General features: G+C 43.2%; 1 protein-coding gene across 1 annotated transcript in view; it reads left to right on the plus strand.

Moving 5' to 3' along the window:
- The window catches only part of LOC308294241 (endonuclease III-like protein 1), a gene marked incomplete at both ends in the record, with an annotated part of 24974 nt that extends 15525 nt beyond the window's left edge, over window positions 1-9449 (plus strand). The window contains 3 exons of the mRNA XM_080736968.1: window positions 5354-5405; window positions 6801-6956; window positions 9328-9449. Of these exons, the coding sequence (XP_080593094.1) occupies window positions 5354-5405; window positions 6801-6956; window positions 9328-9449 (330 nt within the window). The remainder of the gene's footprint in view (window positions 1-5353; window positions 5406-6800; window positions 6957-9327) is intronic.
- Window positions 9450-27500: the final 18051 nt, after the last annotated feature.

Raw genomic sequence — 27500 nt, forward strand, 5'->3', positions numbered from 1 at the left:
AATGGGTGTGTATGTGGAGAGGGCCTGGGCGTGTTGGAGCTGGTAACATTTACATCAAATATCTAAATACTGAATGAAGCAAATTAAAAACTGTTCAGGGTGTTCATACAAGCCTGATTAGACCTAAAAGTTTGTTTGAAAGTGTAATATCCCTTTAAACTAGTGAAAACAGCCAATCTACAAGCACACAATGCCTCGCGGTGCGAAGCGTTGTGTGCTTGTAGATCTGCTGTTTTCACTACTGTTGTGCGACAGCCTTGTATGATGAAGCAGGGCTTTACTTTGCGTAGAAACGTACAAATTTGAAACTTGGAAATACAAGGTTTCTTCCCGACAGTGACGATATTTACACCCCCGTATTATGTTGGGATGCCTATGGATTCTTGGGACATGAAAAGTGTGCCCATGCTGGTATAGGCCTACCTAAATAACTAAATTGCAATAGACCGTTTGTCAGCCTTCTGATTGGTCCCTGAGACTCCCTGACTGGCCAACCAGAAAAAAACATTCACTTTTTGCTATCGGGGGTGGAGTTTGTGCAGTGGAGAATGTTGCTTCAGGCTTTCAAAAACTGTCCGCAGTGCGCGACACGGAGATCGGCCGGTACGGTGATAGCGACGGCAAGCGTCAAGCGATCTCGCTCATCATAACGAATAAGCTTCAACAAACTAGTTCACATGTACCTTATCAATGGTCTAAGAGTCACGATTGGGTACATATAATTTAAATGGGCAGAATTACGAAAAGCCAGCCTATTATGTGAGGAGAAACATTCTCTCTGTCCTCTTCCTAGTACCCAAGATGCAATGCGCTTCTCTTTCTATCTCTGATCCAGAGGATTAAACTAATTAAAACATTTATTTTTCGGGGGAAAACTACTGTTTTGCTATGTAATTACTGTACCTTTTTCTTCCCTTTTTATTAATATCACGTAGATGTGTTTTTTGTGGTACTTTATATAGCTGTAATGAGGCTATGAAGGGAAAAAAAATCGCATCCACTACCACTATAAAAGAATCTGCAAAGAGGATTCTGTCCCACTGGGATTAAACAAATTAAAACATATATTTTCAGGTAAATCCCCTGTTTTGCAATGTAACTACTGTACCTTTGTCTTCCCTTTTTATTAATATCACCTAGGTGTTTTTCCTTTGGTACTTTATATAGCTGTAATGAGGCTATGAAGGGAAAAAAAATCCCATCCACTTCCACTATAAAAACAATCTGCCCAGGGTTAATGTCCCATCATAGTAACAGGGCAGAATGGGGCGGGATTTGCAAAAGGGTTTATTGAGTGGCTTTGTGTGGGCGTGTGTCTGTTTGTTTGTGCTTGTGCGTCTATTCGCATTGCGTTTACGCCGTCGTATAATGTCCTCTGGCAACTGGGAGAGTTTAGTTCTAGTGACAGTAGTTCTGTTTACATGAGACGTGCACGCAAACACACATGCACATGCTTCAGGTCATTGTGGAGTCCTTCACCTCGTTGCAGTGGACACACGCACGCACGTGCGCGCGCGCGCGCTCGCACGCACGCACACACGCATGCATGCATGCACGCACACAGGAGCACACACACACACACACACACACACACACACACACACACACACACACACACACACACACACACACACACACACACACACACACACTCATTACAGTTTCTATTCCTCATATCTGACCTCTTTACTGTCTGCTGCACCCTGACAAAGATGGACACTTTTTTTTATAAAAAAGGACCCATGCTATGGGTGAATTTACACCTGTTAGTAGTATTTTCTCATTTCTATTCTAATCAAAAAGAAAGCACATCAAGATACAACTAGAGAAGTGGAAATAGCTCATTCAAATTCACAGTTTTTATTCTAAAGCTGCTAATGGTTTTCAGCCTAGAGCAGCGCTATTCAACCTGTGGCCCGCGGGCCCCATGCGGCCCCTGTGACATGTCTCTGCGCTACGTCATGGTCATACCAATAAAACATATATTTATATAGTTTGTCTACTTTCCGTTTGGCCAAATAATTTCGGATGTCATTTTTTCAGTTTCTCTCCAAAGCCCATAGGAAACAATTTTTGTCTTGTTTTATACAAGACCTTTGTTGCTATTTTGTTTGTTCCAAAAGAAACCAAAAGTAATTTCATCATTAATCATTTAAATGACAATCTTTTTGTTCAATGAAGGTTTATTACTAGTAAGACACCTCAGGGTGACATGGTCGTGCCAATTCTTGGCCATCTGGCCAGTGATGTATATGGTAGTTACTCATATATGGAGACCCCTGCATGATAGTCAACAATGTTATGTGAAATGATGTCCATATATGGGCATTACCAAATATGGGCATTCCCAGATATGTCCTTAATATTGATAACATAATATCCTTAATAATGTCCTTAATATTGATAATATAGGAATCTCCATATATGGGCATAAAACGTATGTTAATTAGTAAAGCCAAGCAGGGCAATGGTGAGTTAGGGCCTGGGTTTGATGCCTGGGGATCTCCATATATGGGCATAAGGGGGTAACCTAACAGGGCATCATCTGGGAATGCCCATACTGTATATGGACATTTTATTTATTTTATCCTTTATTAATATATATCCATATATACATACAGTATATGGACTTAATATTAACGTTTTCGGCCTGGGATTGATGACATCAGAAATCTCCATATATGGGCATAAAAGGGATTTTGTTTCTGGAAATGACCATATATGGACATATATCAGTTACTGCCAATTAAATATGCCTTCTTTGGGTTCTCCCTGCCATAAATCTCCATAGACTTCCATGTAATTTATAGTGCACAGATCATGCACGCCCATGCACAGATCATGCACCATGTTTGTGCAGGCTGTTCACAGCTTTCAAACAAAAAAAGCAGATTGGAAATCCGTTCAGGCATTCTTGAGATAATAGCCATTATGTTTTACATGTTATGTAAACAAAGATGGCTGCCCTGTATGAAAGATGGGGTTGTATGGGGGTGGAACATGCAAAATCGCGATTGAAATCATGTTTACTAGATTTAATGGGGTCCAAAAAAAAAAATCTAAGTAAAAGTCGATTTAAGTCGTTTGGCAGGGAAGTCCATAGTAAGATAATTCATTTAGACACTTCAGCTTAGAGTTGAACATAAGACGTTTATTGAAGTAACGTAACGTTTATGCAATGATATTGCATTGAGTTTGGCAGATGGGCTCTGCTCTGATGATATACAGATTTATCTGTGTAAACGTACATGTCACAGAATCTGCTATCTCAGACCCCCCAGAGCAGAGCATAAGTTACATAAGTACATGAACTTCCAATACATCATAAATTACATCACATAGAATAACCATCATACAATCGACATATCAAAACACAACATAGAATAACCATAGTACAACAACATTTCATCATATCACAATCATGGAATAACCATAGTACAAGCCAGATGTTATCCTATCGCAGCGCATCCATAACAACTGAAGCTAAATGCCACAGGGAGGAGGCCGGGGAGGTGGAGGATTTTTCTAACACACATCACACAACCTGCTTCGACAGCTGAACATTGTAGAATGAGCAGTGAGCAGAGGCTGCTTATAAGCCTACACTGGGCAAAGAGGGCGTGTGTGAAGGAGCTTGTAGCGAATGAGAATGAACGTGGGCGTATGAATTAATTAGCTGTTAGAGAACGAAGAGGGGGGGGGTTTCGGGTTATATCTAGACTCTAACTTCCGTGTCCCAATGAACTACGCTGCGCTAGATTTGATCTGAAAGTCGTTTGGCACTGTATGAGTTAATAATAATATTTATCCATATCCATAGAATATATTTTATGCCCATACATGGAGATCCCTATCTGAACCAACCACACAGATATGGGCCATGCCTTTGCCATCTGGCCACTGATATATATCAATGACATCAGGGATCTTGCATATATGGGCATAAAAGGGATACCCATATATGGACTGTCACTGTGATATCACCTTTGATGTCACAGTGACAGTATGAATATCCAGGGTTTGATCTTTGATGTCACGTGACATCACTTCCTGTACGGAAGGACAGAAGGACGGAAGGATGGACAAGCTACGACATTTCTCATGGTATACTGCGACCTTTGGTCGCAATTAGCCTTGTAGATGGAAATGTGGCCGTTTTCTGTTTCCTTAATAGTGTGTTACGAAATCATTGTCTAAACTTAAGTTGAGTAGCCCTGGCCTAGAGCCTTCATCAGAGCTTAATAAACATGGCCTCATGTAGACAATTCTTAGACTGTTGTAATTTCACAGACATTTCTTTTACTCCTGTAGCCATTCCACGAAAAGCAATCAGGTGAAAATTGGGTTTAGTGAGTGACCGAGCTCATGCAATGAGTCAATATTTGGACTCACCTAGATGGGGGTTGGCTTTCTTATGCTCTGTGTTTTTGTTGCCGGCGGTAACACTTTTCGGCCCTACCTTGACTGTGAGCGACAGAACAGGACAGGCGGCTCTCGTCATGTGACGCCCAGGATTAGCAGAACCAAAGAGTGTAATCCTCACACTTTGAAGTCTTTCGGGCATTACGTTTGGGGCAGTAAGTTGTTGTACAGTAGATCTAAAGAAACCTGCCTGCTTTCAACTTTGAGCTTTGGTTGATTTTTGTATTTTGAGTGTTTCAGAGAAAGGACGTGAGTAAGCGAGCAAGCAAGAAAGATATTCAGAGGGAACGAGTTCCCTTAATAACATGTGCTACACAATGTGTGGGTGGGTCTATTGATGTGTGTGTGTGTGTCAGGGTATCAGGTAGCCTCAGGCGTGTGGCAGCAGGTCTGATGGCCTGTTAAGAACTTATCGTCTGTTTGTCAGATAACAGCTTTGTGCTGGACCTCTTTATGCTGTCCTCGGCACAAGCCTTCCTTGAGGAGTGTCCACTGTCGCACGCACGCACGCACACACACGCACTCACGCACGCACGCACGCACGCACGCACGCACGCACGCGCACGCACGCACGCACGCACGCACGCACGCACGCACGCACGCACTCACTGAGTGCACGCACGCACCTGTATAGCCTATAGCTGTGTGTGTGTGTGTATATGTCTGTGTCGTATAGTTGGAGGGAAAAAATTCCAACATGAGCCCATTTATCGTGTGTGTGTGTGTGGGGGGGGGGGGGGGGGGGGGGCGATTAGATATTGTCGATAGAGATTTTAAGTCAACAACGCGGCAGGTGTCGAGTGCTTTTTACTGCACACGAGTGTCTCCACTCCCGAGGCTTTATGGCCAATAAAGGATGGAACCTCTCTTTCCTCCAGTCACTCTGCCCCCCCTCTCCCCTGCCCTGCCCTCCCCTCCCTCCCCTGGCCAGAGTCCAGGCCTACTGGGCTCTCCTCTCCTCCTAGGCGGCAAAGTGAGGCAAAGTGAGTCTGAGTCCGAGGGTCCAGCCACTGACCCCTTCACGCAGGTTTTTGCTTGGAAATTTCATATAAACCACTGTTTCCCAAACAGTTGGTCGGGGGCCCCATGTGTGTATGGGTCGCGGACCAATTTGTAAGGGTTGTGAGTAAATATATATTTTTCCCCCATTTCCTACATAAAACTTGAAAATGTTTTAATTTCCATAAATGTATACAAAAATAATACGTTGAACAAGTAGTGAAAATAGCTGATCTACAAGCTCACAACGCGACACGAAGCAACACGTTGTGAGCTTGTAGTTCTGCTATTTTTACTATGTTTGGGTGAACTCCCAGGCAAATGTCTAATTTCTCTTTTGGGTCATCAGCTAAAAAGTTTGATAAAAAAATAATATTTAACACTCTCGAGAACATGTTTTCCTTATACTTCTTCGACCAATTAACAACGATAAATAAGCGGCCACTGTACCAGTCCCTTTCCCATCACTCTGAGATATCAAAGACATTTGATATGATCATTTTTTATCATGCCTCAACTTCATTTATTTTCCTCCCTTCTCCTCCGGCCCCCTCAGCCAGCCTAGAACATAAAACGTGTGGAGGCATTGAATGAGGAGAGAGTTTGACGCGGACCAAATAGCCCAGCAGCACATATCTGCTGGAACCAGTCCCAGCTCACAGGCTATAGATCACTCTTTCCATGGCATGACATATTGCTCTTTCATTACGTAGAATGCTAAAACGATCCGTTGCCCTTTACGGTGGGTATTGAGAAAGACAAAGTTACGTAGGACGTGCAATTAGTTGTGTTTGTGTACACACGCGTGCGTGCGCGTGTGTGTGTGTGTGTATGTGTGTGTGGTGTGTAGGTGGATGTGGCGTCACTCTGAATCTTGTCGGTCCATGTGCATCTCGAGTGAGACTTCAGACACTTTTCTAAGCAGTGGGTTCATCTGGTTAAAGGGGAAATATGTGCACCGACAGGTGCTTATCGTCACTGTCGGGCAGAAACCTCGTATCTCCAAGTTTCAAATTTGTATATTTTTTCGCAAAGTAAAGCCCTGCTTCATCATACAAGGCCATCGCACAAAAGTAGTGAAAACAGCCAATCTACAAGCACACAACGCCTCGCACCACGAGGCGTTGTGTGCTTGTAGATCGGCTAGTTTAAATCATTTTATAAATGATAAATAATACAAAACAAACGGTTTTGGACATACAAGGTTTCCACCCGACAACGACGTTATGCAATATGAGTGCTACCAATTGCACCTGTGTGTGTGTGTATGTGTGTCTAACCCCAGAGTTGTCTGGTGTCAGGGGGGTGATGATAAGTAATCTTGTTGCAGGGGTAGGAATGTGTGATTTGTTCACACCTTTCTCCTGGGAGGTCTATAGCATCCATCGCTGACCTCAGATCAGAGACATGCGCCTGCAGCCAAAGACCTACAGCAGCCGTATGCATACGTTCAGTTTATTATAATGAGAGCCGCCACTGCTACTGTAACCCGCCACTGCGTCAGCCGCTGTCTGGGACCAAGCCACAGGATGCAGGTACCAACCGAGCAGCCTCCATTCAGATGCTATGGTCTGCGAAGAGGAGGCAGGCAGGGAGAATCTTGTGGCCAAATTGTTTGCAGATCCATCACAGTCCCGTCCTGACAGCCCCCTTTTGGCCTGGGATGAGAGAATTAGGTTGGGTTGTCTACCCATTGATCCGTTCCCTGTGGTAGTTCAATCACAATGGGCGACAGTGGAATGTCAGCCTGTTTTTCTGCAGGGTACTGGACAAACACGCATGAATGGAAAGGCACGGACCAGAAGCTATTGTCATGTGTAGCGGAGGGTCTCTTGCATCTGGTGCCCACTGGGACCATTTAAGCAAAGTGTAAGGGCTGCATTCACTCACACGGGGATTGTTGGTTATTGTGGCATTTTGATGTGTAAATGTATTGTTCCGTATAATGAAATAAAGAGACAGTTAACGTATGCATCCTACATGGCCGAATAAAATCCTATTTGAAAGAATGTATCAAGACTGCCGATGTTTCTTTGGTTGTGGCGTGTTGTGAGCTTGTATCTGCAAGTTTTGCAATTTCTCTTAAAAATGGGCCTTGGAGGTCAACTTTGGCTCGCTGCAATGCGGCCTTAAATTTCAACATGCAACTACTTACGCCACTACTCGCAAGTCGCAACCATTATCCCCAATGGCAGTTGCAAGGAGTTGCATTGGTGTGTTTCTTTATCTGTGGTGCTCAAATGTTTTCATGTCAAGAATTAAATGTATTTGACTGCGGACCCCCATCTCAAAATATTTTGTTCCAGGGACCCCCTGGAACAAAATATTTTAGTTAAAAATGTTCGCTTTAAAAGAATATATATTCAGAGATTTGTGCAAACTTTCTTGGTTTTTCAAAAATAGCAGATCTACAAGTTGAAACATTCATACTGTTATGCTATGACGTTTTCAAATAAAACTTGAAACTTGAAAACTATTATTGTTTTAGTTTTGGTACATATTTGACGAAACTACCATAAGCAATATTGTATTTCAAAACGGTCTTTGGACAGTTGAGGTGGAGGTTAAAAATGGTCGCTAAATTTATCTCAGCGGCCTTGCCAGGTCACACACAAACACGTACGTACGCACGCACACACACACAAACACTCACTGTCTTGGACCATTTGCAAATAAGAGGGACGCGTCTTTAATGGCTCCCAACAAGATAGAGGAAGGACAGAAGGGCAAACAGAAATATCATGATAAAGTAAAGCGGAACTGCTGGCTGGTGGTCTGGTGTGCTGCCATAGTTTGTTCTGTGTTAAACCAACAAGATAGAGCAGGGCCCATGGAGTCTGGGCAGGCTCCATCCACAGATAGGGCTGGGGACTGGACACACTGAGGCGTGTGGCCACAGCCCCTGTATCAGTAGGCTCTGATTTTCAGTTAGATAGCCGGGCCAAGGCGTGTGTGCGCGCGCGTTTTGTGAGGTAAGTTGAAGATAGTGTTTACTGCGCCCACTCATTGGCAGGTGCGCTTTAATGCAGACCGTGCAGTGCTCCTTTGAACTTTGCTCCACAGGGTGAGTGTAAGTGTGGTGTAAGGAGTGTGCTGGTGTGCGCGCGAGTGAATGTGTGTGGGGTTATTTGATCAGGGGCATTCAGAGAACAGCAGCCCTCCCGCCTTTTCTCTCTTTTCTTTCCCTTTCGGGGCAGGTGAGGAACTGTGTGGTTTGGTTTGAAATGATGGTGTGTGGAGTCAGGAGGAGGAGGAGAGGAAGGCAAGGCGTGAATGGAGGACAGAAGACGGGGAGTGAAAAGATGAAATGTTGAAAAAGAGGGAGGGGAGAAATAGAACGGTAGAGCAGGGAAGGGTAGCGGAGAGAGAGAGATGGAGATCAAGGGACAAACTCCAGAGTGGATAGCCTACATGTCGAAGTGTCCTTGGGCAAGACACTGAACACTGAAGACACTCCAGTGAGTCGGTCGGTGTCAGCTTGCCACCATTGGTGTGGGAAGTGAGGACGCTGGCGTCGACTGTTCGCCGCTTCACCTCCCAAATCCAATGTATGAATGAATGAACCTTTGTAAAGTGCTTTGAGCACTTGGAAAAGCGCTGTAAAAAATGCGATACATTATTAGTTCATTTTTCTCGAGTGCTCTCTTTCTGCTTTGTTCAAATCATACTTTCCAGCTTAGCCATACGGTCTGCACAACTACAGTATTGTTACAAACAAATGTCCGCGCAAACATCCTTGTGCCTCACAACGTTTGTGGCCATGCATACTATGAGCACATGGACAATGCATGCACTAGAAAATAGTGGTATTATCCTGGAAAATGGATCCATTCTAAATGCCATTATAGCTGCATGTCCATCCAGTGATGACCATCACCTCTTGTCCGCCTGTGTCCCGCACCACAGTCCCAATAGCCCTGGACCCTCGCTTCCAGGCTCAGACAGTGTGTTGTGGTGGCCCTCATATCTATTGCTCGGGGCATGCTCCTGTGCGGTTGAGCGAGGGGCGTGATGTGGTTCGTCTGTGACCCATGCATTTTAGGCTAGAGGGGAGAGAGCGCTGATGGGCCAGAGAATTGTTGGGGCACTGGGCCTTCACAAATGTGACACACACCCAGAGGCTTGGGGTGACTATGGGATGAGTATAGTCTCCCAAGACAGACACGTGGTCGGGCTGTATTTTGATTGTCTTAAGTACCAGCTCTTGTGCCCTAACTTAAATGCCTGTCCATACTGTCTCCGACCACAGAACTTTTCGTCTGAGAGTTCCGACATTTCGATGTGCAGGTTTCCGAACTCTAATTCGGGGTAATGCTTTTCAGAAGATGCAAGTGACATCATTTTGTTGTTGAACCGGACCTTTCAGAGAAAAGTTCAGTGGTTGGAGACAGTATGGACAGGCCTTTAAGTTAAGGCATAAGAGCTGGTACTTAAGACAATCAAAATAGAGCCCTAGGCTCCAAACAAATCTCAAATGCTTCCACTTAACAGTCTGTGCTTGAGAAATAGAAAATAAGGTGGATGCACTGCTTCCTCTCCACTAGAATTTGTCGAAGCCTAGCTATAGCTTGCTGCTCAGCTGGAATGTAAATCAAAAATATCAAAAATATACTTTTGATATTTTAAAATATATTTTCGGCGTGATAGGTTGAATACCCTTCTGGTCTGCAGAGCAGATGACAGCTTCCTTTATTCAACTTTTACCAGTTGTAATTGCAGATGCTCTGTACGATTCAAAGACTGTGGAAGAGAATCTTTCTTGAGAGACTATGGGGAATGAGAAAACTACCATTGGGGAAGAAGAATAGTAAAACCCATTAATTAAGCACCTCAAGTAATGAAAACAATGCCATAATACTTGGCACATCTCCTATTGGGTCAGAAGATTTTGTTTGCATGCTTAATAAAGAAAAGCACTTCATCAAACTTTGCACACACCTGTGTGTATTTGTCATGCATTGAGCATTGGTTGAGGTAAAATAGAATTGGCATGTAAACTGCTTCATCTCCAGTACACAGTACACACACACACACACACACACACACACACACACACACACACACACACACACACACACACACACACACACACAATTAGTGTATGCGTATGCATGCGTGATGCACGCTCACTAATTGTTTTCTCCATTGTCTTGGGATTGTGTTTGTGTTCTGCCGCTGGCAACTTGGATTCCAAAATACCCACATAAATTTCCATTTGGTCGACGGGACACAGGTCTTTGTTTATTCCCCGATTCATTCAATTACCCCCTGTTTGGTTTGTTTAACATTTCAAACTCATGATCTAATTTTATGTTTGGATGCTTTTCAGATCTGTAAATTAAAACGTCGGCTGGGCAGAGAAGTTGCTTGTGGTGTAGAATTCATTAAGACTTGCTTGTCCCCTGTGTGTTTGTACGTGCGTGTGTGTGTGTGTGTGTGTGTGTGTGTGTGTGTGTGTGTGTGTGTGTGTGTGTGTGTTGGCTTCACATATTACACAATGAAGGTATCCCCAGAAAGTGTGCGTGTTTGTGTGTGTGTGCGTGCGTGCGTGTTTGTGTGTGTGTGAGAGAGAGAGTGTGTGCGCGTGTGTGTGTGTGTGTGTACGTGTGTGTGTGTGTGTGTGTGTGTGTGTGTGTGTGTGTGTGTGTGTGTGTGTGTGTGTGTGTGTGTGTGTGTGTGTGTGTGTGTGTGTGTGTGTGTGTGTGTGCGCGCGCGTGCGTGTGATGCTATGGTGAAAGGCACCATCTGTTCCATGTGACAGTAATGAAGTGTGGGGTATTGTGGTACAAAGCCTCAGACCCATTCATCACGACGGTAGGCGGGCCAAGCATATTCCCCCTGACGTATAGGATACCTACACACACACACACACACACACACACACACACACACACACACACACACACACACACACACACACACACACACACACACACACACACACACACACACACACACACACACACACACAGTTTCTTCACAGTGCATTCTGTAATTCCCTCTGTGGGTCCTTATTGCAGAGCTGTTGCATCTACATATTAAAACGTGTTCACCTGTAGAGCAGTTGACTCCAACCCTTAAACCCCCCTGCATAAACATTAGGCAAGGGACTGGTGTCCAGGAATTCTGTATCAATCAGTAAGACACTGGTTCCAATACGTTTTCTGGATCAGCGGCCCTCTTGAAAATGTTGAAAGTGTTCGTAGTCCACCCATCCAGCTAAAAGGCTGCTGCGTTAAGTGGTCAGATGGGTGGGCCGCATGCATTTTCAGATCATGTTTATTTCAACAACCAATCAATTGATTGTCTTGATCAATGAAACTTTGATCGTTGTTGTCGGGTGTAAACCTTGTATGTCCAAAACCGTTCGTTTTTGTTTTTATACTTTTTTTTAATGATTTAAAATTGTAAAAATAGCTGATCTAGAAGCATGCAACGCCTCGCAGCATACAAGACAGTCTTGTATGATGAAGCAGGGCTTTACTTTATGAGAAAACATACACATTTGAAACCCGACAGTGACATAATGTAAACCTTTTTAAATGTATATATTGTTTGATGTGCATTCTCCCCCCCCCCTTTTTCTTTGTATTCTGCCTTTTGTATTTGATGTTATGCTTTTGAAACTGATATTATCCTAGATAAAGTACTATGTTCTATCCGTCTGTCTTTCAATGTTATATGAGATACTTAAAGTGTGGTTCCTGTGGAAATAAGCCTCGGCTTTCTAGGATCTCCTTTTAGTTGACCTTGTACCAGTGATTTGTACTGTCATGAAACTGTACTTTTTTCTATTGCAAACTTCTAATAAATTCTTCAATCAATCAATTCTCTCCAGATAAGTGGATTGATCTTATATTGACTCATTCTTTGCTAGGTTTTGTTATTAAAATATTGACTTATTATTTGCTTGGATTACTAATTAGCCACAATCTCTGTTCTGGGGTGAACATTCAACGGAAATAGCCAATCTACGCATCGTGACCTTGTAGATCGTCTATTTCCGGCAAAGAGATATCAAGGGAAATAGGCCTACTACAGACCTACTAAAGAATAGAACCCTGGGGGCCCTGCAACTACACAGGGTGGTTAGATCTGGACTGATGTGTGATCACTGATCACACAAGCCGTGTAAAACTGGAATAGTCATCAGTGTTGTAAAGTAACTAAGTACATTTACTTAAGTACTGTACTTTAGTTTAATTTTGAGGTATTTGTACTTTACTTGAGTATTTCCAATACTTTTACTTCTACTCCACTACATCTCGGTTAGAAATATTATACTTTTACTCCACTACATTTATTTGAAAACTTTATTTACTAGTTACTTTTCAGATATAAGTTATAATATTTTAAAACATACATTAACCACTTTAGCCATGATTTATACCTAGGCTGTTTGAAAATAGCCTACTGAGCTCTACTGAGCGTGTAGATATGCTATATATTTTCAAACATTTTGTACTTTTACTTTTAGTACTTTAAGTATATTTTGATGCCAATAGTTTCATACTTTTTCTCAAGTACATTTTGAATTACAGACTTTTACTTGTAACGGAGTATTTCTATTATAGCAGTATTGATACTTTTACTTAAGTAAGGAATATGAGTGCTTATTCCACCACTGATTGTCATGCTGGAAAAGGTTGCCCACCCAACTCATTTACTAAAGAGAAAACCGTTATCAGTCATGTTTGTTGAAATTCTTTCCAAGGGTTCATTTGCATCTTATCCGCCCTGATCTGATGTGTCACACCAGTCTTGTTCAACCTGACACTGTGAGGATGAGTCTATTAGCAGTTCCAGCCTGTGGTTGTTTTGCATTGGCTGTTATGACCCTGGGCTCCTACTGTACCAGAGAAACTTGTAAATCTTCAGGATTGCAAACAAACTGTTGAACCGTAGGATGCTAAAGTCCCCTTATTATACAAGAGAAAGAGGCTCCCTTTCTACCACAGAGGGGGAGTTCACTGTCGGAGTTGTGAATCACTAGCTATTAACTGCTTAAGCGCTATAGAGCAACGAAGTCATGATGTCACTCGCTTATCCCCTGGTTCGCGGAAGTAATTTCTCTATGGAGAATAACATTGAGTCATCTTAAAATCGTCTCATATAATCATTGTGGTCCAAAAATAAACAAACGGTCTCCGCGATATTGTCGGGGAGGTGGTTTATGATAGCCAGGCACTAATATTTGATACAGTCTGTTTCTGGTGAATTAACTAATTCGGCAACAGTAACATTAGCGTTTTCTCACCATCAGTTGATTCTTCATATCCATATGAGTCAAACCGTTGAGATAATTTGTTTATGTTTGGAACACAGTTCTTATATGGTATGACACAATATGAAAAAGGTCTTTGGAAATTCAAAATGGGGGAAAAAAAACTCTGAACCAGGTATGATATCAAACTTCGTAGGTCTATATAGGCCACCTACTTCAACTGAAGGACGAATAGTAAAAATAGCCGCTAGACAAGCTCACAATGCTTTGTGAGCTTGGAGATCTGCTATTTTCGTTTCATTTGTTATTTAATTTATGAAAATGTCCGCTGATAAGATAAGAATTATGATACATAATTCTGGTTTGTGTATGACGCTCATATGACCATATAAGGTTATATATTATGAACTGAACTCACAGTATAGAGACCACATTTTGTGGATACTGTAAAGCTCAGGCTAATAGATTAAAGGTCATAATAACTTTGAATGCCCTGAATAGAATCATGTTTTGATATACTGTGATACTATGATATAAGTCACTAGTGGTGGAAAATTACCAAGCACTACGTGTCCCGTTCTTCCTGTTACTTCCTTGTTATGATATAGGAACGAATCAATGAGTTCCTACTACTTCCTTGTTATGATATGGGAACAAATGAATAAGTTCCACGACTTCTTACTGTCATAACTGTACTCTTTATATACATGTTAAACTTCCATTTTGGGAGAGAGAGAATCCTCTGTCCTGCCGTTAGGGTGGGGAGAGATTATCGAGCATACCACTAGGATGATATGCGCACTGTTTTGTCTTCTTTGTCTGCTCTCTCAAGAATACAGCAATCTAAAGAAATATAGTCCTTTGGCTCTTTGTCTTATTTTAACTATGGATTTAGAGATCCATAATTTATTATTATCCGCCTATGATGTTAATTTAACTTACACATTTGAAATGAACACTGGTTAGCGTGCCCTATGCTATCATGAGCTAACACTCCTCCTGTCTACAGTACATTGAACCCCGACTTGCTCCCGGTGAGCAGGTTGGTGCCTTAATTGCATGGTTTCCACCGCCACCGGTGTATGAATGTGTGTGTGAATGGGTGAATGTAATGCACATTGTAAAGCGCTTTGGATAAAAGCGCTATATAAATGCACCATTTACCATTTACATCAGTCAGTGTGGTCCAGACTAGGGCATTCACCAAATATTCGAATATTCGAATATCAAAGTCACTATTCAACGTTGTTCACCGAAGAGAGAGATGAAAGCGAGACGTAGGTAGTCATGTGCACTGTACGCAGTTTTTAAACTGTACACTGTTACACTGTATGGTTTTTGTTGTTTTTGGGTTGTCTTGGGTGACTTGTTGTTGTCTTGTTGTTGTGGGTTGATGTTTTTGTGTGTAATAAGGCTGAGAGTGCTCCTGGCACAAGCATTTCATTGTATGTCTGTACCTGTATGGATATGCATGTGACTAATAAACCTGAACCTGAACCTGAACCTGAAGTCGAATATTTGCTTATTTTTATTTTCTCTTTAAAAAATATATAGTTTATAAAGCTTGGCTAGATAGGAAGTCATAAGAATGAGTTGTCAATGTCCCTGGTGGATGCATTTTGTAATGCTCTATACCAGGGGTTCTCAAACCTTTTTAGGCCGTGACCCCCAAAATAAACATATTTGAACAGGGCACCCCCACCCTGACAAGCACTTGGAATTGTAGGTATTACATTTAATGTGACTCGGTTCTGCAGATAAATATTGTGAAAATAGTTGATGTTACGAGGCGTTGTGAGCATGTAGATCAGCTATTTTCACAATGTTTGCCTCTTGCTTACTTAATATTTGACAGTTTGGCCAGTCCTGTCGAATATTCGACTATTTGAATACTTTGAGGTCGAATAATTTGAATACTAAAAATCACTATTCGTGAATGCCCTGGTCCAGACAGGCCATGCCCCCATCAGACTGCCCCCCATGCTGGCCGTCATGTCTGGTTATCAGCCCACCGGGCCCTGATGTGTTGGATAAGCCAAGGCAAGCCTCATCGCTGTGCAAATGATTAGAATCATTCTTCAAACATTGACATCAGCTGGAAACGCTTTATTCCCCGGCTCTGTTTAACCAGACAGGGCTTTCCTAATATCACCAGCGACAATATTGACTCCTCCCTGCGCCTTTTCTCCTAATCTCCCAACGTCTTGCCTCGTCTTGAAACGGTGAATGTTGACATTAAACAGCTCATTTATCATATTTCTCAGAGCCTTTCTCTCTCTGTGGCGAGGTGTCTGCATCCCTGTCGTGGCTGCGTGGGTTTCGGTGCCAGCAGTTTGATGCTAAAACAATTTAGTTCTAATTCCCATTCGCTCAACATGCAAAGTGAGAATACCTCACTGCATTTGTGCCAGGGACATGCTGGGCCCCTGATTCAGCTTGGGAAAAAGAGTTGGAGAGGCCCTCATTGCGTGCTATAGAGAGAGAGATCTCTCTCTATAGCATTGCTGCTACTCAAAGATTTCAGATCATGACAAGTGACAAGCCAGTGGGCCGATTACTGTACATGAGTTATATTTCGTCGTTGTCGGGTGGAAACCTTTTATGTCCAAAACCGTTTGTTTTGTATTTATCATTTTAAAAATGATTTAAACTAGTGAAAACAGCCGATTTACAAGCACACAACGCCTCGCGGTGCGAGGCATTGTGTGCTTGTAGATCTGCTGTTTTCACTACTTTTGTGCAACGGCCTTGTATGATGAAGCAGGGCTTTGCTTTGCGAAGAAATGTATACATTTGAAACTTGGAGATATAAGGTTTGTGCCCGACAGTGACGATTCACTTTGTGGAACGAAGGCCGACATTTTATTTTTAATTTTTTCTTAATGGCCGGCCTGGACCGGCCGGGAATGAACCGGCCGTTCGGGAGTTATCCCGCTTTTCCCAATGGCCAGCACGTCCCTAATTTGTGCACTGGCGATGGTGGGTGATGTCATGTTTGTCTGTAGCCCCCCATTGCCACCCGCCATGCATGCACATAGACACTCCCCCCCCACACAAAAAGCCCCAACATACAATGCAGTCCATTCTCTCCATTTGTTTCCCTCTCTCTGTAGGACCTGTTTGTGTGTCCCCTTTACACTATATCAACACAAGCTTTGTACATAACTGACTTGTCTGACCCCAGACTGGAGGCTCACCCCTCATGACGCAGCGGCGCACATGCACGCATAGTTGCGCGTGTCCAGTACTAGTAGCGCACTGTTTGTTATGCAAGACTTTTTGGTTCATATTCTGTTTTCCGTTTCATGTCATCTGCATGTGTACTTGTCTTGTGTGTGTGTGTGTGTGTGTATGTGTGTGTATCAACTTTAGTGTCACATCATGGCCACCGCTTTACAGATATAAAGAAGCGTGTGAAATTCATTTTTGTTCCATCGTTTTTTGTTATTTATAGAAACATAGAAAAGAAAAATAGGGAGGGGGTGGGTGGGGGCAGGGAGAGCAAGGAGAAAAAGAAAAATCCAACAAAAGATACCTGTACATAGGCTACACACATACAGTATCATATCCAGCTGGTACAGGTGCACGAGGTTAGACATAACATAGCAGCAGGTATGTTCATGATATATGACAATGACATTAAGGCACAAAAGGAGTATCAGTGAATTGTATCGGACCCATAATGCATGCGGATGTATGCTGTTATGTGCTTAAATTAGTGTTTTGCGTGCAGTCGACTTCATTACACAAGTCGACTCCCACCAGAGAAAGTCGAAAAGTAAAAAAAAAAAAAAAGAAAAAACTTTCTATTGTGAAAATAGCAGATCTACATGCTCACAACGCCTCTCGATGCAAGGCGTTGTGAGCATGTAGATCTGCTATTTTCACAATTTCTGCCAATTTGGACAATGTTTAATTTGCCATTTTAGAGGTATTAAAAAGTCCTTAAATTGGCACTTTAGAAATGTGAAGATACCCTCTATACTTTATGTTGATTTGTTTACAGTTGAGTGAGAAAACAATGTTTCACATTAAGTTAATCATCTGGGAACCCCCCAAAATAATTGGAGGGTCGTGTGTGACGTGTGACGTCATCACACGATAAAGTCGACTTCAACTCAACTTTTTACTGAGTCGAGTCGACTTGCAAAAATCACAAGTCGTTAATGCCCTAGTGTGTGTGTGTGTGTGTGTGCGAGCCGTGTGCCAGTGCGAGCGTGTGTGGCTGCATGCGTGGGTGTTTGGAATGGGGATGGCTGGCTGTGGGCTTCCTGTCTGGACCCATTCTTTCCAAACGCAGCGTGAAGGAGCGGACAACTGGTTTCTACACAGGTTGACGCCTCCCTTCTTTTACAACTTGCTGCCTGCCCTGCCCAGTCCGCTCCTCTTGCCCTGTCCTCTTCTCCTGCCCTGTCCTCCTCAGGGGTGTCGCACCAAATTCTGGGCCCTGGGTTCAAGGATTCACTGCGGGCCCCCCATGAATGTTCTTCATATGGGGAGGGGGGTTTAACCCATTTAGACTGGGAACGCATTATTACACGTTATTTTGTGCTTCAACTATTGAAAAATAGCAGATATGCAAGCTCACAGCGCGGCACCGAGTGCTGCGCTGTGAGCTTGTATATCTGCTACTTTTTAATAGCTAAAGTATAAAAGAATTAAGGCCCCTCCACCTTGGGCCCTAGCAACTCAGTCCCACTTCCCCCCCCCCCCCCCCTTGTGAGTCCGCCCCTGCCCTGTCGTCTCCTCTTCTACTGTCCTGTCCATGTTGTCCCCAAGGTAAATAGGAGGTAGGGACATCACGTGACAACTGTGATGTGCCATGTCCAGCCATGAAGCTCACCATGGGTGCCAGTATCGCGAGACTATCCACCGTTTCCTTTCTGGGAACCAAATCTCGCGAGTCGCGATACTTCGGAGACAGAAACGATTATTATTTACTGTTATTATTATTATTTCATTATGCACTGTGCACATTGAAAAGCAAGTGTGTGTATATATATATATGTATATTTTATGCCTTTATTGATAGGACAGTAGACTGACAGGAAATGCTGAGAGAGATGGAGAGTGACATGCAGCAAAGGTCACTGGGAATCGGATTCGAACCCGCGACACGCTGTCAGGCTGGCATTGTAGCCTAGGGCCAAGTCTTTGTCTTTTCTTAATTGTTTATTTTAAGGGTGTTTCCAATCAATCAATCAATCAATCAACCAATCAGTCAAGGATTTATATAACATTCTCATGATCGAATGATGGAAGAGCGGCCACTTGCTTATTCACCACAAGAGTTATGAATATTTACAGATCCGATTCGGGGAAAAAAACAGTCCTTATAAAGTGGGCACAGAAAATAAGTTTACTTGCTTGCAAAGCACCTCTGTCGTTGGCAGACTTACAAATGGCTCCCTTGGCTATCTTGCTTTTGGCCCGTACGCTGGTGAGTGGGTTTAACTCTCCTCCTCTCCCTCTCCATCTCTTCCTCGCTCCCTCGCTCCCTCCCTCCCTCCCTCCCTCTCTTCTCTGACTCTCTCCCCCACTCACCCCCTCTCCTCTTTATTTACTGGGTCGCTGGTATGCTTTGTATAGGACCCCAATTTGCATTTTCCTGCCTATCCGAGAGAGCTTGTGTGTGTGTGTGTGTGCGTGCGTGTGTGCGCGCGCATGCGTGTGTGTGTGTGTGTGTGTGTGTGTGTGTGTGTGTGTGTGTGTGTGTGTGTGTGTGTGTGTGCGTGCGTGCGTGCGTGTGTGCGCATGTGTGTGTGTGTGTGTGTGTGTGTGTGTGTGTGTGTGTGTGCGTGTGTGTGTGTGTGTGTGTGTGTGTGAGGGAGCCCCCTGTCTCCCCTGGCTGAAAGCGCAGAGACGGCGTCCCTCTCCTTCAGCCCCGAGGATAAGCCTACTGTCATGCTAATGACCATGTCCTGAGACTAATAGGTCCTTTTACACTGTAGGTTTTCATTCCCCTTGCCTCACTAAAGGGCTTAGTGCCAAGGCCCTTTCTCTCCTTCCTAAACTTCTAAACAGGATAAATATTTCTGTGATTTCTCTGCCGGGACCGGCGGGGTTTTGGAGACGGTTTGTACGCACAATGGCTTAGAATGGCCTTGTTCTGCTCTCTGTAAATACACCAGGCAGGATTGCACGATAAAAAAAGGGGCTGATCAAAAACACAAAGCAAAAAAAAATACAAAAAAAGAACTGGAGTGTGTGTGTGTGTGTGTGTGTGTGTGTGTGTGTGTGTGTGTGTGTGTGTGTGCGTGCGTGCACGTGCTTGCGTGCACACATACATGTGTGTGAGCGTGCGGTTGTGTTTATGTTACTCCATACAGTCTCTTACACGAGGAGTAGAGCATGCTTCTCCGGTCTGAATAGGACTTAATTCAACTCACGGCATCTCGAGTGCCCAAGTGGTTAAAACCCCCTGTTAAAATTCACCTGTCATCCAGTCAAACTCAATCCGAGGCCCCTCCCCCCACCCCCACCAAAAAACAGAAACCACAACCTGGACCGTTTACATCGTAACTTGTCTGTTAGGTGCCAGATTAAAACGGAGCACCAAATCCCCCGCCTGTTCCACCCCGCTTCAAAAAAGAAAACACTTTCAAATCTCTGGCTGGCTGGTGGTGTGTGTGAGAATTCGTCACTTGTCAGAGACGTTTAATGGCATTCCACGTTTGCGAGCAGGCGTGTTGAGAGTTTACGCTGCGTGTTTTGGTTTATACTTATCTCTGGCTGTACGGTAAACACGTAGACAAGGTATCGCTTTGAGGCTTTTTGGCAGCAGACTGAGCCCAGGGCAGACCAACCGCTCCCTCTCTCTGTCTGTCTCTCTGTCTGTCTGTCTGTCTCTAGATGCTTCCACTTGTTGTGGAAGAAAGTACTTTAGCAATATCATAATCTAATCAAAATCTTACGTGAGAAAAATCCCTTAAGTATCGGCATCACAATATAATATAGACAGTACCAGTAAGACCCCCCAATCGCTGTCTGGTGCCAACCCCGAGTTTCCCGAGTTTGGGCAGTTTTTGAAGAAAAAAAAATGTATTAGGCATGATCGCGATCGCGAAATTGCATGTTTAACCACCATACCAACCCCATCTTTCAAACATGGCAGCCATGTTTGTTTACATTTGAAGAAAACATAATGGCTGCTAGCTCATGAATGCCTGAACGGTTCCAAGCAGATTTTTTTGTTTGAAAGCTGTGAACAGCGTGCACACACGTGCTGCATGATCTAGGCATGGGCGTGCACGATCCGTGCACTATGAATTACATGGAAGTCTATGGAAACCATGGCAACTAGGACTTCAAAGAGATTTAATTGATGGCACCATAAGTGTTAAGCGACTGTCAGGTCGCATAATGTTTTCTGCAAAAAGCAACCTCATGGTGGCGCTAGAAGGGGGGCATGTGAGATCAGGGGCGGAGGTTGTGGTTTGCCAGCCAAGGAGTGTGTGTGCAAAGTTTTGCATGGATAGGGGCAACAGTGCCGGAGATAAGAGTCTGCAAAAAGCACAAAAAAAAAACGTACTGATGTGAGATTTTTGAAATAGACTAAAGTATAATATATGGCTAAGGTGGTTACTGTATGTTTTGTAATAATTATCTAAATCTGGAAAGTAACTAGTAACTAAATATGTCAAATAATTGTAGTACAACATTTACCTCTGCGATGTAGTGTAGATGAAGTATAAAGTATTACGAAAATTAAAGTTAGTAAAAGTACCTAAAATTTGTACAGTACAGCACTTGAGTAAAACGTTGTTAATTTCCACTACTGACAAATTAATATACACACAAACAACTGGAGTTGTACAGAGGGGCCTGCCAATGTTTTTATTTACAATACATCAAGCGTGACGCATGCAGCGGTGCCGATACATGGCGTGTTGGGGCTGTCGTTGAGAAAGCCACCGACATGCGGGCGTTTCCAGGAATTCTGTAACGACTTTATTCTGCTGTATTATTCCATAACATTGTGTCATTGTGTTGGGGGGGATGGGGGTTGTTGTATCATACTCAACAGCAGGTTCCATAAGTCAGTGTTCCTCAACCACTGTGCCTGGGGACCTTTGGTGTGCCCCTGAGAAGGATCAAGTGTGCCCCTTGAAACCGCTTGAAAGCCAGTATTGTATTTATCATTTCAAAAATGATTTAAACTAGTGAAAACAGCCGATCTACAAGCACACAACGCCTCGCGGTGCGAGGCGTTGTGTGCTTGTAGATCTGCAGTTTTCACTACTGTTGTGCGACAGCCTTGTATGATGAAGCAGGGCTTTACTTTGCGAAGAAACGTACAAATTTGAAACTTGGATACAAGGTTTCTTCCCGACAGTGACGATATTTACACCCCCGTAGTATGTTGGTGTGCCCATGGTTTCTTGGGACATGAAAAGTGTGCCCGTGCAGAAAAAAGGTTGAGAAACACTGCCATAAGTGACGTTCACCATCACCACCTCTCCTGAACTTCCATGCTTGTCATCTGATCTACATTAAGAGTCATCATCTGATTTGATTGTCTGACAGTTATGGAAATTTCTTCTTACATCAAGGAATGTATTATTATACTCATCACAGGGCATTAAACGGATTCCCCCCCTTGGCAATGGGCTGTTGGGAGGGATTCTTCTACAGTTAGTTAGCTATGCGTAGATAAAACGTTTGTACACGTTTATTTGAGACATTAACAGAACTTTGATAGGTTTCATGTTCCACTCATTCACAATCACAAGCATTATGGGCATGTGAACAAACACACGCACGCACGCACGCACGCACGCACGCACGCACGCACACACACACACACACACACACACACACACGTTAAAAAAGTCAGTTGGTAGTTATGGGATGTCTCTGGCTACAAGCGAGTGTGTGATGAGGCAGGCAGGTCCACTCATGTCTTATTGTATGGCAGAGAATGAACGTAGCCTGGGGGCATGGATGGATGGATATGTGTGTATGTACGTACGTGCGTGCATGTCTGTGTGTACAAAATTCATGTGAGACCCTGAGGTACTTAGCAATAAACATAATATATTTTACTGTCATTGATTTATAGTGTTTGTTTAAACCAATTTCACCATGACGTTATAATCTACAATGTGCTTAATATGAACAGTGCATGTATATATGTACACAATATAAAATCCTCAGACTGTATATCACTGGTTTTCAAGCAGTAGTCCTTCAAGGAATTCCAGGTGGTCCCCAGCTAAATGATGGAGAGTTGGTAACCAAATGGACCCTTATAGATCTTTAACTTAACATTGACTTCTAATTGTCTGAGTGACAGCACTTCCATAGAGGTTAGGGTTAGGTATAGGGTTAGTGTCGGAATGGGGGATGCACCCGATTTTGTGTCTGTTATAGCAGTGTTTCTCAACCTTTACAGGCAACCCCCAAAATAATCATATTTGAACTGGGGACCACCCCACCCCGACGAGCACTAAGAGTACATTTTGTATAACATGGTTGGTTCTATTGTGAAATAGCAGATCTACATGCTTATAACGCCTCGCGTTGGCTTTGCTATTTTCACAATTTCTGACACTAATATTTGACAATTTGGCCAATGTTTAATTTGTCATTTTAGAGGTATTAAAAAGTCCTTAAATTGGCACTTTAGAAATGTGTTGATACCCTCTATACACTTAAACTTTACGTTGGTTTGTTTACTGTTGAGTGAGAAAACAACGTTGGGGTCTTCAACAGGGGGTCCGGGACCCCTAGAGGGTCCTCAGAGTTACTACAGGGGGTCCTCCAAATCTTTGTGTGATAGAAGCTTTTTTTCCCCCTTTTTTATGTTAACCACTTGAACCCTAGCATCCATATTCTGAGAACTTTAGTTCAAGTGGTTAAACATCTGAAAACACAAATTGACACGGACCCAAAATACACTGATGATTGTGCTGTCAAACGATGAAACTATATGGTATCTATGGGTTGTCTCTCTCTCTCAACTAAGGGGTCCTTGGCCTGAGTAACATGAAGTCTGTGTCACCCATCCGTTTGGGCCTCTGGCTGTCCCTTTGGTTCCAGACACCTCCTCCTTCCAGGTCTCATCCTCCGCTCTGCTCTCTGATAGAGGAATGCGTGCCCTCTGAAGGGGTTGAGGTGATGCATTCCGACAGCTCCGTCAAGCACAAGAGGTTGCTGCTGGCTATATCTCTGATCACGGTGGGTATATCGTACCTCCACCCTATCCACATGTTCACTTTAGTATACGCACACACTAGGGCAGGGGTCTCCAAACTTTTTTGTCTCAGGGCACCCCATGAATATTTTTTTTTTTATCCGAGGCACCCCTACATTATAATTTTCACTCCCAGCACCTTACATTTATAGCATATCGTCGTTGTCGGGTGGAAACCTTGTTGTGTGCTTGTAGATCGTCTGTTTGGTTTTCACTAGTTTTGTGCGACGGTCTTGTATGATGAAGCAGGGCAAAAGAAGTACACATTTGAAACTTGCAGATATGAGGTTTTTGAACGACAGTGACGATATTTTAGCGATTATGTTGCGATGAAAACGTTGAGATAATAGCCATTTTGGTTAGAACTGACTGAAAATAACTTTGTACTTCAAGTTTAAAATTATACTAAATAATATTTTTTCAAGTGTCCAAATAAATTCCAAATATTATCAAATTATCTCGCAGCACCCCTGGACTGCCGTCGCGGCACCCCAGGGTGCCCCGTCACCCACTTTGAAAACCCCTGCACTAGGGCATTAACGAAGTTGAGTTGAAGTCGACTTTATCGTTTGATGACGGCATCATCACAGGAGCGTGTCGCTGTTACTACATGTCATCTTTTCGACACCCGACTCTAACCCTCACCCTAACCCTAACCTCCGTGGGGTGAGTCGCTAACCCTCCGGTCGAAATAATGGTCGTTCAAAAGAACATGATTTTCCCCATCATCACACACGACAATTATTTTGGGGGGTCCCCAGATGATTAACTTAAAGTGAAACATTGTTTTCTCACTCAACTGTAAACAAACCAACATAAGGTTTAAGTGTATAGAGGGTATCTTCACATTTCTAAAGTGCCAATTTAAGGACTTTTTTAATACCTCTAAAAAAAATGTTTTTACTTCGACTTTCTACTTTCTCTGGTAGGAGTCGACTTATGTAATGAAGTCGACTGAGTCGACTTGTCGACTTTTTTGTTAATGCCCTAGCACACACAAGCACAGACAACCAACATACCGGTGAATGTCTCTATGTGTTGGGTGTTATCTTATATTGCTTCGGCCATGCAATTTGCTATCCTTGTTTCCAAAAACTGTTTGCCACCCCATACTGTCCATATCCCCATCTCTGCCCTTAATTTGCAAATAATTTATACAAGTAACTTATTCATGCTCGGTCTCATGACGGCGTCCGACAAGCTCTGTCGCGGATGGCATGCATGGTGAGACTGTGGATTGCCTGTTCTTGCCAAGCGACACTGTTGTATGATGAACTATAAATCAGGCCTAAGTAGACACGGTTTGAGACCAGGAAATAGACACATGCAGATAGTAACGCATCAGCACATGGAATTTGTCTTTCGATACATCATTATTTTGCGGGAGCACGTGATGTTGGCAGTCTTGAGTATAGTCTGTGTGTTCATAGTTCATATACTGTATGACCTCTGTTTCAAGGTTCGAGAGATGTAAAGCCTGATAAGAGGCACGGATGAGCAACACAAAGAGACAGATTGAGACAAAGAGAGACAGAGACACAATGCGAGATAGAGAGAGATATATGAGGGACATCAATAAAGAATTCATGAGGAGGGTATGTGTGTGTGTAGAGTGTTACTTTAACTACTTCAACCCCATATGGTTGACCGTAGTCACTCAGGGTGTCTTTTCTGCTTTCTGTTATGGTATGCGCATGCATAAAGTGAATGGCAAATCGAGTGGCAAATCGATTGGCAAAGTGAGTTTAACGTCGCTTAATGCAATCAGATGGGACTTTTTTGTTTGGATGTATGGGCTGTCAAGGCCAGAAAGTAGTTTTTTGCCACTCAGTAGGCGTTCCCACATAACCCCATAATGATGTCACTCGCATACCCTCTATAGTGGGGAAAGCTTTCGCTGAAAATAGCCGACCAACAAGCTCATTGTGAGCTTGTCGATTGGCTATTTTCTGCAAAAGCCTTCGCCACAATAAGGATGCTGGGGTTGAAGTGGTCAACCCTGACCCTTACGGGTCAATTTGTTCTGTACGCCTTTACACACTCTGGATTTTATTGTGTAGGTCTAGGATCTAAGCAGGTTGAAACGGTACTTTCTACGAAGTGATAACCGTAAGACTATGAGAAACCATTCAAGTTTAACATGATGTAAGATACCAGTAAAATGTCCTCGTACTTATTTGAACTCTATCGACACAGAGATCCACACACACTCATGCAAACACCCACATCGGCCAGTAGCCTGTCATTATACATACCTGCTTCGAAAATGCCGGGCCTATACATTTAGCTCCTAAATCAGGATGGGTCACTGATTATATGGCGGCACTTTTAACGGCCACGGTCACATTAGTAGAGGACGATTAGTCGACCCTCCTGAAGATTGACTGATAAAATAACATCAAAGCCTGTGTGCGCTTCCATTCCCTAACACACCCACGGGCGTCTCACATGTGGGACTTGGGTCTGCTCTGTCTAGAGCTGATGGGGTTGCGTGCCATGATGGAAGTTCACATGGAAAAAAGGAAGTAAATCATTCCCACTTGAATGCCACGCTGTGTTAATGCAAGACATCCACGTATCGTCGTTGTCAGGTGGAAACCTTGTATGTCCAAAACCGTTCGTTTTGTTGTATTTATCACTTTAAAAATGATTTAAACTACTGAAAATAGCCAATCTACAAGCACAATCGCGAGGCGTTGTGTGCTTGTAGATCGGCTATTTTCACTAGTTCTCTAGTGATGGAGCAGGGCTTTACTTTGCGAAAAAACATACAAATTTTAAACTTGGAGATAAGAGGTTTCTGCCCGACACTGACGATATTTAACCACATGAACCCTATAGCGTCCCTATTCTGGGCATGTCATCATAATATAGACGAACATTCATGGGAAAACATTTTTGATGAAGAGATTTGGTGGAGATGGAGAAATGAGTGCGAGAGGAAGGTGATCTTGAGGGAACTGGATCGGAGGGGAGTGGGGGGGTTGCTAGGGGGGCTACTTGCGAGAGGAAAAGTGAGAAGAAGGCAGGAAATTAAGTGACCCCCCCCTGGGCAGTTGTTCCTCTCCACTCCCACCAAACATGCACACTCAAAGTGAAGTATGGATTACTTCGGAAATGTGACAGAAAACAGTGTCGTCTTCTTTACATGGCTGAACTTTTAACCTTTTCTACCTGTTGGGCTTCAGGCAATGTCTTAACTCATAACTGAAAATGCAAAGATACTGTTTCTGGAACCTTCAGCAATAAATAACACAGCCAATCGCTAGACGAAGGTGTATTTGCAAAGGTGAGAAACACCGTTACGTTCACCTAAATCATGGCTGTAAATCCAACCATCGAATTTGTTTATTGATCTTCCTTTTCTTAACAATAATTTATCTGTTTTGCATTATATTTGGCAGACCTTACAGTACTGAAAATAACTAACTAACGTGATACCTCATACTGTACAAATTTCAACTAATGCCAAGCACGTAGTTAAAGGATCATTGAGAAAAATAATAGGCTCATTGCAGTAACGCAACTTTAAAGTGAGATTGTATAACGACTAATTTAGCAATCCGTCGCACAATGAAGTATATAGGGCTTAAGTGGTTAATGGCCTCATTTTAGTATGTCTAGGTGTATAAATTGCTACTGTGTGGGTTGTTAATTCTG

The sequence above is a fragment of the Nannobrachium achirus genome, assembly GCF_963921795.1.
Source record: "Nannobrachium achirus genome assembly, chromosome: 11".
Taxonomy (NCBI): Eukaryota; Metazoa; Chordata; class Actinopteri; order Myctophiformes; family Myctophidae; genus Nannobrachium; species Nannobrachium achirus.